Source organism: Symphalangus syndactylus, chromosome 10 (assembly GCF_028878055.3).
Source record: "Symphalangus syndactylus isolate Jambi chromosome 10, NHGRI_mSymSyn1-v2.1_pri, whole genome shotgun sequence".
NCBI classification, from domain to species: domain Eukaryota; kingdom Metazoa; phylum Chordata; class Mammalia; order Primates; family Hylobatidae; genus Symphalangus; species Symphalangus syndactylus.
In genome coordinates, this window is record NC_072432.2 from 18858537 (window position 1) to 18871881 (window position 13345).

Consider the following 13345-nt stretch of genomic DNA (forward strand, 5'->3'; position numbering starts at 1 on the left):
CAAGAAAAATAACATAGTTCCAAAAAAAGATCTGCATAAGAATGGTCACAGCAGGTTTTTTTTGTTTGTTTTTTGTTTTTTGAGATGGAGTCTCGCTCTGTCGCCAGGCTGGAGTGCAGTGGCACGATCTCAGCTCACTGCAACCTCAGCTCACTGCAACCTCTGCCTCCTGGGTTCAGGTGATTCTCCTGCCTCAGCCTCCTGAGTAGCTGGGACTACAGGTACACGCCACTATGCCCAGCTAATTTTTGTATTTTTAGTAGAGACGGGGTTTCACCATGTTGGCCAGGATGGTCTCGATCTCTTGACCTTGTGATCCACCTGCCTCGGCCTCCCAAAGTGCTGGGATTACAGGCATGTGCCACGGTGCCCGGCCAGCAGTTTTATTCCTAATAGCCCAAAGCTGGAAACAAAGTTTGATATATTCACACAACAGAGCATCACTGGAAAATGAAAAGGAAACCAGTGGTATCTGCAGTAACATGGATGAACCTAAAAACTGTTATGCTGAGCAAAAGAAGCCAGACACAAAACTTATGAGTCTATCTGTACGAAATACGAGAACAAGCAAAATTAATCCATGATGACAAAATTCAAATGGTGGCTGCCCAGGAAGGGACGAGGAGAAATATGAGGATTGGCTGAGAAGGGGTACGGGGGAAATTTCCTTTTTTTCTTTTGTCTCAACTTTTAAGTTCAGGGGTACAGGTGCAGGATGACAGGTTTGTGACATAGGGAAATGTGTGTCATGGTGGTTTACTGAACAGATCATCCCATCACCCAGGTATTAAGCCCAGCATCCATTCGCTATTCTTCCTGATGCTCTCGGGGAAATTTCTTTGGTGACGAAAATGTTCTATTTCTTTATAAGGGCAGTGGTTATATGCTTGTATGTATTTGTCAAAATGCATTAAATGTTATACTTAAGTGCTTTTCAAAAAATTAATGAAAACTTCCATTCAGTGGCAATAATCTGCCCACTTTACTTTTCCATTGTTGCCTATGATAATGCAATTAGTCAAACTCTATTCTAGTAAATGTAGTACAGTGGTATTTTTCTAGCTTTGTTCTGTCCTCTTACCTTGTTAACTTCTGGTGTGAGGATCTCTATTTTCCTTAAACGTTGAAAAGCATCATAATCAGTTTCTCCAAATAGTCTAATTGGTTCTCCTCTTTCTCTCAATCTTCTGATGACCTACGAAGTGAAACAGATACCCAGTAAATTATTTACCTTTTTTTTTTTTTTTTTTTATTTTTTGAGACAGTCTCACTCTGTCACCCAGGCTGGAGTGCAGTGGTGCAATCTTGGCTCACTGCAAGCTCCGCCTCCCAGGTTCAAGCGATTCTCCTGCCTCGGCCTCCCAAGTAGCTGGGACGACAGGCACGTGCCAACACACCCAGCTAACTTTTGTATTTTTAGTAGAGATGGGGTTTCACCATGTTGGCCAGGATGGTCTCAGTCTCCTGCCCTTGTGATCTGCCTGCCTCAGGCTCCCAAAGTGCTGGGATTACAGACGTGAGCTACTGTGCCCAGCTATTTAACTTTTGAGAGAGGAAAAAACTAAACATCTCAAAAACAATTTGTATCTTGTACCTTAAAAGCCAAGTCTGGGCTTAATAAAAGCTAATTATCCAAATACATGCCTCTGTGTAAAATATAAAATCCTTCAAATATTTGAGATCATTTCAATTAAGCTAAACAAAGATGTTTCCAAATCAAAGAGAAAATCAAGTACTTTAAAAATCTATTTTGACTCAAAAGTCACTGTTATTAATTTTATTACCAAATAGCTCCTAGAAGGTGGTCAGACCTATGACTCTACAATTCAAGTCTAAAGAAAGCCCCTAATATAAACCACCTCTTTTATTGTGAGATTTAAAAAAAATTCTTTTTTGTAAGAAAAGGGGCTTGTTTGTGGCCCTCATTTTACATAATTATAACTGTTCATAGTCTTCTTTTAAAAACAATGGAAAGACAATAGTAATCCCTTATGTCAGCATATTTTTGGTGATCAAACACTTGTTTTGAAATGTAGATGCAAAAAGTAATGTTTATTCTTTAATTTTCCATGAACAGATATATTGTGTTATCATCACACCTTAAGTAACCATAAAGTTTAGGTCGTTTAGCTCACTGCTTCGACAAGACCAATCTGTGCAGCAGGACACAGAGGAAAAACACTAAGATGGGAGGGAATGACAGCATTTATAGAGAGAAGGAAAATCAAATCTGAAGCCAGCTGATAATTACCGTAATGGAGTTTGCATTGTAATACCACCATCAAACCAAAAACTTCTCACTCAGAAAACAGGGAGTTATAATCTGCATATGCAGAGCTTTTAAGATGCTGAAAATCTATTTCCAAACTTGGGTGATGGTTACATGAATATTTATTTTATAATTATTCATATATGTGTAACATATATTGCCCTAATATGTTTCATACACTTTATATACATGCTATGTATGTCATTTTAAAAAGGAATAAAGAAACAGAAAATGTAATAAATACTAGCCCAAATTTTTTAAATAAAGCAATAATGAGAAACACCAAGAGCTTTACCTGGGAGCATAAATAGCATCACACCTAAAATCCATTGGGAGGGCTCCCACTGGATTAACAGAATTTTGAGATTAAAATAGAAATTTAAGAGGTCATCTAGTACTATCTCCAATCAATGCAGAAATGACCTCACAAACACCCTTGTCAGGTCCCTGTCTGACAAACGGCAGGAATCACATTTCTTCGTGAAACATCCCATCCCATTGTTTGGACAGATATGTTTTGCTTCTCAAAACTGAAATCTACTTCCCTCAAATTTCTACCCATTTATCCCAGTTCCACTTCATGAAACTACGGAGAATATTCCGATTTCCCAAAATCAGAGCTACTTTCATTGGATTCTTAAAGCTATCTCTAGTAATTCTTCTCTCCAGCCTCAGTATTCTAAATTCCTTCACCTCATCTTCACATGATGGTTTCTAGAGTCAGTCATCATTCCCCTGAAAGTTTCCTTTTGTGCAATGTCCGTCATAAACATGTGGTAATGTAGAACTAAAAAAAAATACTGCAAACGTGTCAACTTGTGAGAAGTACAGAATACATAAGACTTTGATCTAGACACTGTATTTCTATGACTTACATTCAGTCCTATCCACAACTACAGACGTAGAACAGGAAGAGACTACTGAGGACTCAAAGATGAAAGATGACCCTAAGTCAGTCAGTCAAAGACAAAAACAACCTCAACAGAAAAAAGAAAGGGAATGTGAGCTAGTTATTACTGTAAAATACTGCTTAAGATTGGGTGCTATAACTTAGGCCAAGTTGTGAGGAGTACATAATATTTTTCTGGTTATCAGTTTAAATAGCTAACTCTCGTCTACCTGGAATTATATAACAGTGGTTCTGTCTAAAGGCAAGGTAATAAACTACCTGACTTCGAAATTTCTTTTAGTGCAAGAATTCTATTATTCTAATTTTTTAAATAAAGAAGATGAAATATACCACCACCACCACCTCCCCCAAAAAATGACACAGAGACTAAAGGGACAGCAGTGAAAGAACTTAAGCCTCTGAGTCCTCTTTTACTATTTCAATAGAAGATCCCTGAGCAAAGGCAGGAACTTCTTCCCCATATCATGTCTAGTGCTTAACTGATGTACCACTATTAATCAGTAACAATGGTTTACTAATGATGGATCTCACAAAAAGAACAACTTCTTAAAATTACCTTGTCTTTTAACTCAAGATTTTCAACGTTTAAAGATAAAGGAAATTCTAGGCCAGGCGCAGTGGCGCTTGCCGGTAATCCTAGCACTTTGGGAGGTCGAGGCGAGCAGATGACCGAATCAGGAGTTCAAGACCAGCCCGGCCAACATGGCAAAACCTCGTTTCTACTAAAAATACAAAAATTAGCCAGGCCTGGTGGCGCATACCTGCAGTCCCAGCTACTTGGGAGGCTTAGGCTTGAGAATCTCTTGAACCCGGGAGGCGGACGCTGCAGTGAGCCTACATCATGCCACTGCACTCCAGCCTAGGAGACATGGTGAGACTGTCTCAAAAAATCGAAAAGTAACAGAATTCTGAAATATGTGACATGAAATTTCAAGTATTTTGGACTATGAAGTTAATACATGCACACTTGAGCTACAAAATTAAAATATAAAGAAAATTATATTTTCTATATATAAAGAATGAGTTCATAAAGGTAGTGGAAAAAAATTAACCTATCTTTGTTTAACTCTTAGGAATAGAGGAAACCTTTCTAAGCATGATGCCCAAGACAAAAAAAAAAAAAAAAAACCATAATGAAAAAGATTGATGTCATTGTATAAAAATGTAAAACTTGTGCATGGCAAAAAACAAATGATACATTGACATATATATACACTATGTACATCTGATACATACACACTTATGAACACAGGTTAACACCCTTAACATATAAACATGATGATTTGCAAATCAATAGACAAATTTCACAATATAAAAACGGCAATTCCACAAGAGACATTAATGACCACTGAACACGTGAAAACATGTTCAATTCTAATAATCACTAATAGAAGGTTTCACATTAACACCTATTTCACCCATCAGTTTGGCAAAAATTTAAAATAATAATCTGCTTTCAGATTGGCAAAGGCTGAAACATTTTAAAATAAAGAGTTGACAGAAATGCTAGGAAGTCTTACATACTTACAGTTGGAATGTAAATTGACACAGCTTCTTTGTAGGACAATTCCACACACCATCGAAAATTACACAGACACACTCTCTGACCAGAAATTCTTTTCCTAGGAAATTATCCTATTGATAAACTCATACAAATATCAAGACATATGTATAAGGAAGTTCACCTTAGCACTGTATGTAAGGGCAAACAACTGGAAGTAATCTAGCCATCAGTAAAGAGCTAATTTTAATAAATTACAGAACTACTACTAAAAACAATACCTAAACTTGTTGAGTAGCTCACTACTAAGTACTGTTCTCTTCATGTATTACCTTATTTGATCATGAAAGTCTCCTGAGGTAGACCCAATTGTTACTCTCATTCAGACATAAGGAAATCGAGAAACAGACCAGGTAACCTGCCCAAACCACATGTTTACTGTGAAAAATGTTCATACACACACACACTCCAACATAAAATGGCCTTCAAAATGTACTTTTAAGTGAAAAGACTAAGGCACAAATGCATGTAATCTCATTTGTGTGAAAGGGAAAAAAGGTATACACATACACACTGATGCTTGTACAAGTGAAGAACTGGGTAGGAGAAGGACTAATGGGGGCACCAGGGGGTGGGGGGAAACAGAAGGGAAGAAATTTTTGTTTTACAGTCCTCTGTATTAATTTGATTTCTTTATATCACATGATTATCTTTAAATTTTATAATTTTTTTAAGTAAAATAATAGTTGATACTGATCAAGGAATAGACAAACACTATAAACACAACAGCTAGGAGTATAAAGTGGCACAACATGGCTAATACCTCCTGAGCTATCTGGTGATATATATCAAGTCTTAAAAATATACGTAGTCTTTGCCCTAAAAATTATTTTTCTAGAAATGTTTCCAAAGGAAATAATCACACATTATTATGTATGCAATGATGTCTACATAAGGATGTTCATCTTAGTATTATTTATAATAAGCAATCTAAATGATCATCAATAAATGATTTTTTAAATATTATGGTGCAGCCAGGCACGGTGGCTCACCTGTAATCCCAGCACTTTGGGAGGCCGAGGCAGGTGGATCACTTGAGGTCAAGAGTTTGAGACCAGCCTGGCCAACATGATGAAACCCCATCTCTATTAAAAATACAAAAAAAAATTAGCTGGGTGTGGTGGTGTACACCTGTAATCCCAGCTACTCAGGAGGCTGAGGCAGGAGAATCGCTTGAACCCGGGAGGCAGAGACTGCAGTGAACTGAGATTGCACCACTGCACTCCAGCCTGGGCAACACAGTGAGACTCTGTCTCAAAAATAAATAAATAAACAAACATTACGGAGCAAACAAGCAATGGGAAATTATACACTCATTCAAAATTATGTAGATCTCCATATTTTAATCTGGAAAGACATATTATTAAATAAGGGAAAGGGAAGTATGTTACAAAATAATATAATAATTAAAATAATTTAAGTACAAATATTTAGCATAAGAACATTTAATTATACTTATTTTTGAATATTCATGTTTATTTTTTAAAGTTTGGAAGGATAAGCTCTAAAAAAAGTTAAGATAATATCAAGAAAAGCAGTGAGTAATTTAGAACTTCATGAAGAAAACTAGCTGCACAGTATTTTTAGATAAGTCATTTTACACAGGAAATAATGACATTTAACTTATTGGAAAAGCTGGAGATAAATGTAAACACCGTGGAGATCCTATTCTCATGAAACCATCACAAATAAACTTACCTCTTGCCTAGAAAGCGTCATAGGTAATTTTTCCTCTGCCAGTTCAAGTTCTAACACTGGATTCGATGAAGTTAATGGTTTCTGGTCCTCCTCTTTTGGCTGTATCTATATTAATAGCCAAAAGAAATGAAATTCAGCTTTAAAAACATAGTTAATATTTATCATTCTATTACCTTAGCTATGGAAATTAAACATGTTTTCAACACTGAAGATTTTCTAATATTCCTCTGAGCAAAGAGCTCATAATAAATGTACATGCTTGTAAAAGAGAGTCAAACGTATTCACGTCAGGGGCATCACAAGTCCAGAGCATGCACAGAGGAATCAGCATTCTTGCTATAAAGGAGTGACACAACTATCATGATTCCCAAAATCCAAATTTAACAGGGCTGAAATTTGCACTCTCTTTCTCCCCAGATTCTAAAGACTGTACTTTTTCCTTAAAAACAAGCAACTTGCTCTTCCTCTTTAAATTGTCTTGCAGGGTTATTTGATTCTTGCTCAGCTTCAAAATGAAGATAAAAGAAAAGAATTTCTTTCCAACAGCAACTGTGAAACTTCAAGCTCTAGCTTTTCCTACCCTGCTTTTCAAAACATATTATTCCAGATGTACAAAAATCATGTTGGACATACAGAAAAACTCCTAATGCTACACAGAGTTGGTCCACAAACTGAGCTGCCAACCTTATAGAAACACAAGGAAAAAAGCACCTCTCTACTAATGCCACCCAGGGAAAGAGTGGGCATTCTTGTTCATATGAACCTGTAGGAAAAACAATCTCTTCACATATTTTCTCAAATCTGTTGCTCAAGTCTCAGTTTAGGAAAACTGAATTCAGCAATTTACAAGCCCCTTTGTACAGTCTATGAAAAAGATACTGAAACGTGGTTTCCCATCTGACCATAAGATAAATCCAAAATGCTGAAAGTAGGAGTAAGATCAAAAGAACATAAAAGAAGATCAACATTAAGAAAGAAACTCACATTAAGAAAGGCTATATGGTAAAAATTACATAATTCATGATTCTATAGCTTACAGTTCAAGTTTATGTTCACCATAACTAATTGATATTGAGGTAAAATTAAAGTAACAAACTAAGCCTTTCTATTTTCACAGGTCAAATCAGCATCAAGCCTTAAAAAATGCTAACTCATTTCTACAAAAGAATAAAAGGAATGAATACTATGTCATTACTACCAAGATGGAAATCTTTTAAAATCTTTAGAAAGAAACACCTGTGCTTTACTTTCTAAGCATGGAAATGTATTTCTCCAAAAATCTCAGGATTAAAAACACATTTAATTATATAATGGCAGTTAATAGCTCTGGGGAAAAGATCTAAGTCATTTTGTGAGCTGGACTCAAAGTTATAAACAATTATCTTTACAGTAATTATTTTCCTTCAGGGCTTTCCTCTATAAAAACAAACAAAAAAAAACACTAAACAAAAGCAAAAACTGCCACTATATTAAGTTACTTTCCTACCTTATCAAATAGTTGAAAAGGTTCAAATTTAGGAATCTGGGAATGCCACAAGCCAGCAGAGTAAACCTATGTAAGTGATTCTTATTCCAGACCAAATGTATGTCAGACAACACTGGGCAAGGCAAAAATGAGAGTTCCTTTCTGAATATCTATCTACTCAATGGTTATTAACATAAAACTTATTTTCATTTCTAATTAAGCAAATAAACAAATATCTTTATGGAAAAAACCAAAATACAAGTATAAACTTTCCCATATTTTAAAAACATATCAGAAACATAATTACATTTTAAAATATTTTTTAAGTCACTTCTTGGTATCTTTTGAAAACTACATTTTTCTTTAATACTTGTCTTCTCCCAGCACTACAAAATCAAACCAAATGCATATACATACCATGTGCATTCCTCATGCTTCCTTCTAAAAATGCTAGGCAGGATAAATCCATTTCCAGAACTTTCCCCATTACATGCACAAAAGTATTATCTTATATTGATATTTCACAAGCAAAAGGTTAATTACAAGTTTATGATTTGGCAAAAATATTCCAATAGAATCGCTGAGCTTTGAGTTAAAAATTAGGCTAGATATAGTCTTCTTTTAAAATAATTTAAACGTAACTTCTCCACCTTATACCCTTTAACCCCTCCCAATAAAACCAGAATACATTATCAACTAATTTCTTCTAAAATACACAAGCAAAGGCTTCCAGACAACTCATTTGTTTCTAAGAAATATTTCAAGATGACATTTTCTATCCAATAGACTAAACAGTGTTTGAAATGTGATACTTATTACAACAAAGGCATATAAATATATACAGCTTTATACTTTAGGCAGAGGTTCTTAGGACCCAAAAGGACGTACTAACAATGCAAACATAAAATCGATGGCTTAAAATATTCTGGAGAAGGTAGGGAAATTACCACCACTAATATTACTGCGGCTGGATGAATAAATGTTTTGAACTCTTTCCAAATAGATTGTTTTATTGGGAGAGGTGGGGGAGAGGAGTGGTGGTGGAGTTGAAAATAACGCAGTCTCAGATTCAGGACTTAATTAAAAAAAAAAAAAAAATTCAAGCTTTGATCTCAAGCCACTTCATGCCATCCACAAAAAGCCAAACCATTCCAAGCCAAAAGTCATGCATGTATTTTCCTGAATTCAAGATTTTTTTTAAAAATGCAAAAACAAAAACTCATACCTCTCCAGATGGCTTCTCATTTATAGGCTAACGTATAATATTGATAAATTGAACAGAGATCAATGATTGTCATTTAACAACAGCTGTATAAATTTAAACTCAGAAATATACAATTTAACATAAAAGCAGACATTCGTACCTTGTAGCCACATCTTTCAAAATATGCTTCCTCTTCTTTTTTGGCGAGCTCACTACGCTTGAAATATTTTTTATTTTCCTATTAAAGAAAAAAAATTATGTCAATAATATATCCTTGGGCAAAATTTCATGTCCCATAGTCAACAAATACCTTAAGAAACCTTTTGAAAACACTCTTCAGTTTTTCAAGAAGTGGATAAAATAAATATTTTTTGGTTCCAGAGTTGAATACATTGATTCCCCAACACATCACCAACCCTCCACTACGACTGTGGGCACCGATGTGTGATAAGTTCAAGTATTTTTCCTGCAGTATCAATCGGTAGGCAAGTCCATCAGCAAAGAGACCAAGAATATTTTCCAAATGTTCTGATTTCTTATGTTTGAGTTCAGTGATAATTTCTTCAAATGGATTCATTATGAACCACATAAAATGGTATACCTCAATTATTTTTTCCTAACAGAAACAGAATTATGACATACATAGCCTACATTTGATATCCCACATAACAAGGGAACTCCAGGAGTGTAAGTTCTTTCTTGTTACCTGGAACCTTATTATATCAATCAGTTCTTAAAATAATCTACATATAGGGTGGTCTTGGTGAACCTTTTCATTTAAAAAATGATTTAAGGATATTTGGGGTTTTTTGTGTGTTTTTCTGGTTTTTTGTTTGTTTTGGAGACAGGGTACCTCTCTGTCACGCGGGCTGGAGTGCAGTGGCACAATCAAGGCCACAACTTTGACTCCCTGGGCTCAAATGATCCTCTCACAAGGTATTTGTTTTGATATGATTTGATGTAAAGAGACAAGCTCTAAGTCTTGTCTGCGGCTAAAAAGATGTCAGTCCTTTCCACATTATACATAAAATTATCCTTATTGTTACATCTACAGTCCGTAATTTGGAGGCTTGTTGCTATCTCAGCTCTGCCTCTTGGATATTATTCCAAAGATGGCTTTGTTCAAATAAAGATACCGTCCCCGACAGTATTAACAGTAATGATATACTACTACCTGTGTACCACCTCCACACAAGTATTTAGCACCTCATAGTTCCAAAGCTCATTCACTCAGACAATGATCATCAATGGATGCTAAAAGCTTATGAAAATGGATGCTAAAAGCCGATGGTGACAATGTAAAGATCAGCCTGCCACCATTTGAACCCAATGATCAAGCTTGACATCAGTAAAAGATTATGTACCACCTATGTTATAATACAGGAATTACCCAGCCATCGTCTACGACGTATTCTTGATAAATGTAGGGAAGAGAGGAATTAACTAAGTGTCAATATGCCAGGAAGCAATCAGACAAATCAAAGACATTTTACAAAACTAGCCCCAGTTTCTCCAGCAAGTCAATGGCATGGAAAAAATCGGCCAAGCTGAGAAAATGACAATATTCTTCATTAAAAGAAACCAAGATTCATAATAAGCAAATGCAAGGATCGAACTTCATGTTGACCTGACTTGAAAAACCAACTGTAAAAGCAAATGTATGTATATATTTTAATTCAATTGGAAAATATATGAATGTGAAGAGAGTATTTGATAAAATTAACAAACTAATTTTAATTTTGTTGGATGTGATCATACTTCGGTTTTAAAAGAACATGTCATTTTCTAGAGCTGCATGTTTCAGGGGAAGGATATACAGGGGCTCATCATAAAATTTTATCTATTTTTGTATTATGTTTAAAACTTTCAGAATAAGATTTTTCTAAAAGTTCACTCGTTAATTCAATAAACATTTCCAGACTTATCTACCACACAACAAGCACAGCTTTACAGAAATAAAGATGAAGATATTATCTGGGGTAAGGAACCGATGGTATCATCTGAACATCAAAACTACCCTGAGTACGGTGGGGGCAAATAGTATTAACCCCTTTTTAGAGGTGAGAAAGCTGAGAATTAGGTTAGGTGACATTCCCAGAACTCAGGAAGAATGATGAGTAGCAGCTAGAACTCTGGTCCTTAAACCCTTTGTTCTGATCTAGTCTTCCAAGCTACAGTTCTTCACTCCCAAAATATTATTTTGGCATCTAAAATTGTTTTTGACTAGGTAGTATATAATTGTCATATTTCAAATAAGTTGGCAAACACACACTGGTATCCTCTCAGAAAGGGCTGATGTGTAGAAAGAAAGGAAAAAACACTCTCCAGGCCGGAGGCCATGGTCCAATCTTTTTAACTGTTATCTTTGATGACCATGTCTCAATTCCATTGAACACACCTAACAAAATTTCAAGCCTAGAACATCTCAAAATGTGGTCCACAGAGGCTCCTTCAGAGGTTTTGCAAGGTCAAGTTTATTTTCATGATATACTAAGACATTATGTGCCCCTTTTTCATTGTGCTCAGATTTGCACTGACAGTTCAAATGCAACATGTGGGGAGGATTTGGGAAGGGGGACTACTGGCATCAGCATAAATAAAGGCAATGGCTTCAAACTGTATGCTTCACCAACATGCACTTGCAAAAAAATAAAAAGTCTAGTTTCTCTTAAGTAGTCACTGTATTCTTCACCAACATGCACTTGCAAAAAAAAAAGTCTAATTTCTCTTAAGTAGTCACTGTATTCTTCACCAACATGCACTTGCAAAAAAATAAAAAGTCTAGTTTCTCTTAAGAATGTCCTTGACGAAGTATAATTTTCCTAAATCTCAACCTTTGAGTACACAGCCTTTTAATAATCAGCATGAAAAAATAAAATGTATAAAGCACTTCTGTTACATATTAAAGTGGAATGGTTTTCTCAAAGAAAAGCACTTGTGCAATTGTTTGATTAGTCAGATTTGGGTGTTTGGTAGACATTTTCTCAGAACTGAAAAAAACAAGCTTAAAGCTAAAAGAAAACAATGATAGTATTTGCCACCGATGATAAAATTCCAGCTGTCAAGTGAGAACTGGAAAAGTGGAAAACTTGTACCCACCACCATGAGCTTAATAGCTTCCCAATACTTGAAGCCTTTTCCAATGAAATCAGTGGTGATATTAATGAGATTTTTTAATATTATCTAATGAAAAATGTCAACATTAAGAAGATCTGCATAATTCACTGAACCATGACATTACAAAATCAAGATGTTACAAAATCACACGTAGGTAAAAAGATCCATTCAAAGAGCAAAATAGATCAACAGGCTTTAATGTATGAAAAATTCATTGAAATGATTTCAGAATCCACATTGTAACTGACCTTTAAGAAACCAATTGTCTAGTGTTGGTGTAGTATCAACAAGAATATCCACAATTATCGGAAAAGGCTATTAAGATACTCCTTTTTCCAACTACTTATCTGTGAATTTTCTTCGTGTACTTGAACAAAAACAACATACAGCAACAGATTGGAGGGAGAAATAGAATCCAACTGTCTAATATACCAGAGGTTTCTCAAACAATGTCACTTTTCTCACTGAATTGTTTGTTTTCGCAAATATAGTCTTTTCATAAAAATACTTGTTAGCATACTATGGGTTTATTATTGCATTTCTACACGGAATATACATTTTGTAATTTCCTGGCTTTAATTTCTAATATGGTAATTATCAATAAATGTGTCCTATGTAAATAAAAGCTCTCTGGGGCTATCAATAATTGAGAATGAGACCTGAGACCAGTAAGTGTAAGTCCACTTGGCATTCTCCATGCCTATAGCATGCACAAAACAATGCTGGCAAAAACCACTGGGGCCTCAACGTTGCCTATTGGTCCTGGGGTATTTATCCATTTCATTTTCTTTTCTGTTGTCTACACTGACCATTCCACTGTCTCCATTCTCACGAACTTCTCATCCTTTCATTCTCCCCTCATTTTCAGCAGATAACTAAACCATCTCATTTTACTGAAGCGACCAGTCAGGAACTCCTCCAAATTCCTCCCAACTCCAGTCATGACCTGGATCTGCATTGGTCCTTTCACTTCACAGTGAAACAGAGAACCCTCCTCTGTCTGTCTAGGGCAAATCCCTTCCCAATTACTCCAGACCTCAATTCCTCAGGGACTTCTCACCATCAATGCTGTTTTCTCCTTTGCATATTCATCCTTCCCCTCTCTACTGGCTCTTGACAAT

General features: G+C 35.6%; 1 protein-coding gene across 13 annotated transcripts in view; it reads right to left on the reverse strand.

Annotated features, from left to right (window-relative positions):
- PRPF18 (pre-mRNA processing factor 18) overlaps positions 1-13345 on the reverse strand; it is a 132619-nt gene that overhangs the window by 23997 nt on the left and 95277 nt on the right. For 9 of the 13 annotated variants that reach the window (XM_055296577.2, XM_055296587.2, XM_063610154.1 and 6 more), the window contains exons 2-4: positions 9268-9345; positions 6439-6543; positions 1082-1195 (exon numbers count right to left, since the gene is read on the reverse strand). In XM_055296577.2, coding sequence (XP_055152552.2) covers positions 1082-1195; positions 6439-6459 — 135 coding nt within the window. In that variant the 5' untranslated portion in view covers positions 6460-6543; positions 9268-9345. Of the gene's footprint in view, positions 1-1081; positions 1196-6438; positions 6544-9128; positions 9156-9267; positions 9346-13345 lie in introns of all 13 variants that reach the window. The other 4 variants (XM_055296578.2, XM_055296582.2, XM_055296585.2 and 1 more) reach the window with 2 other exon arrangements.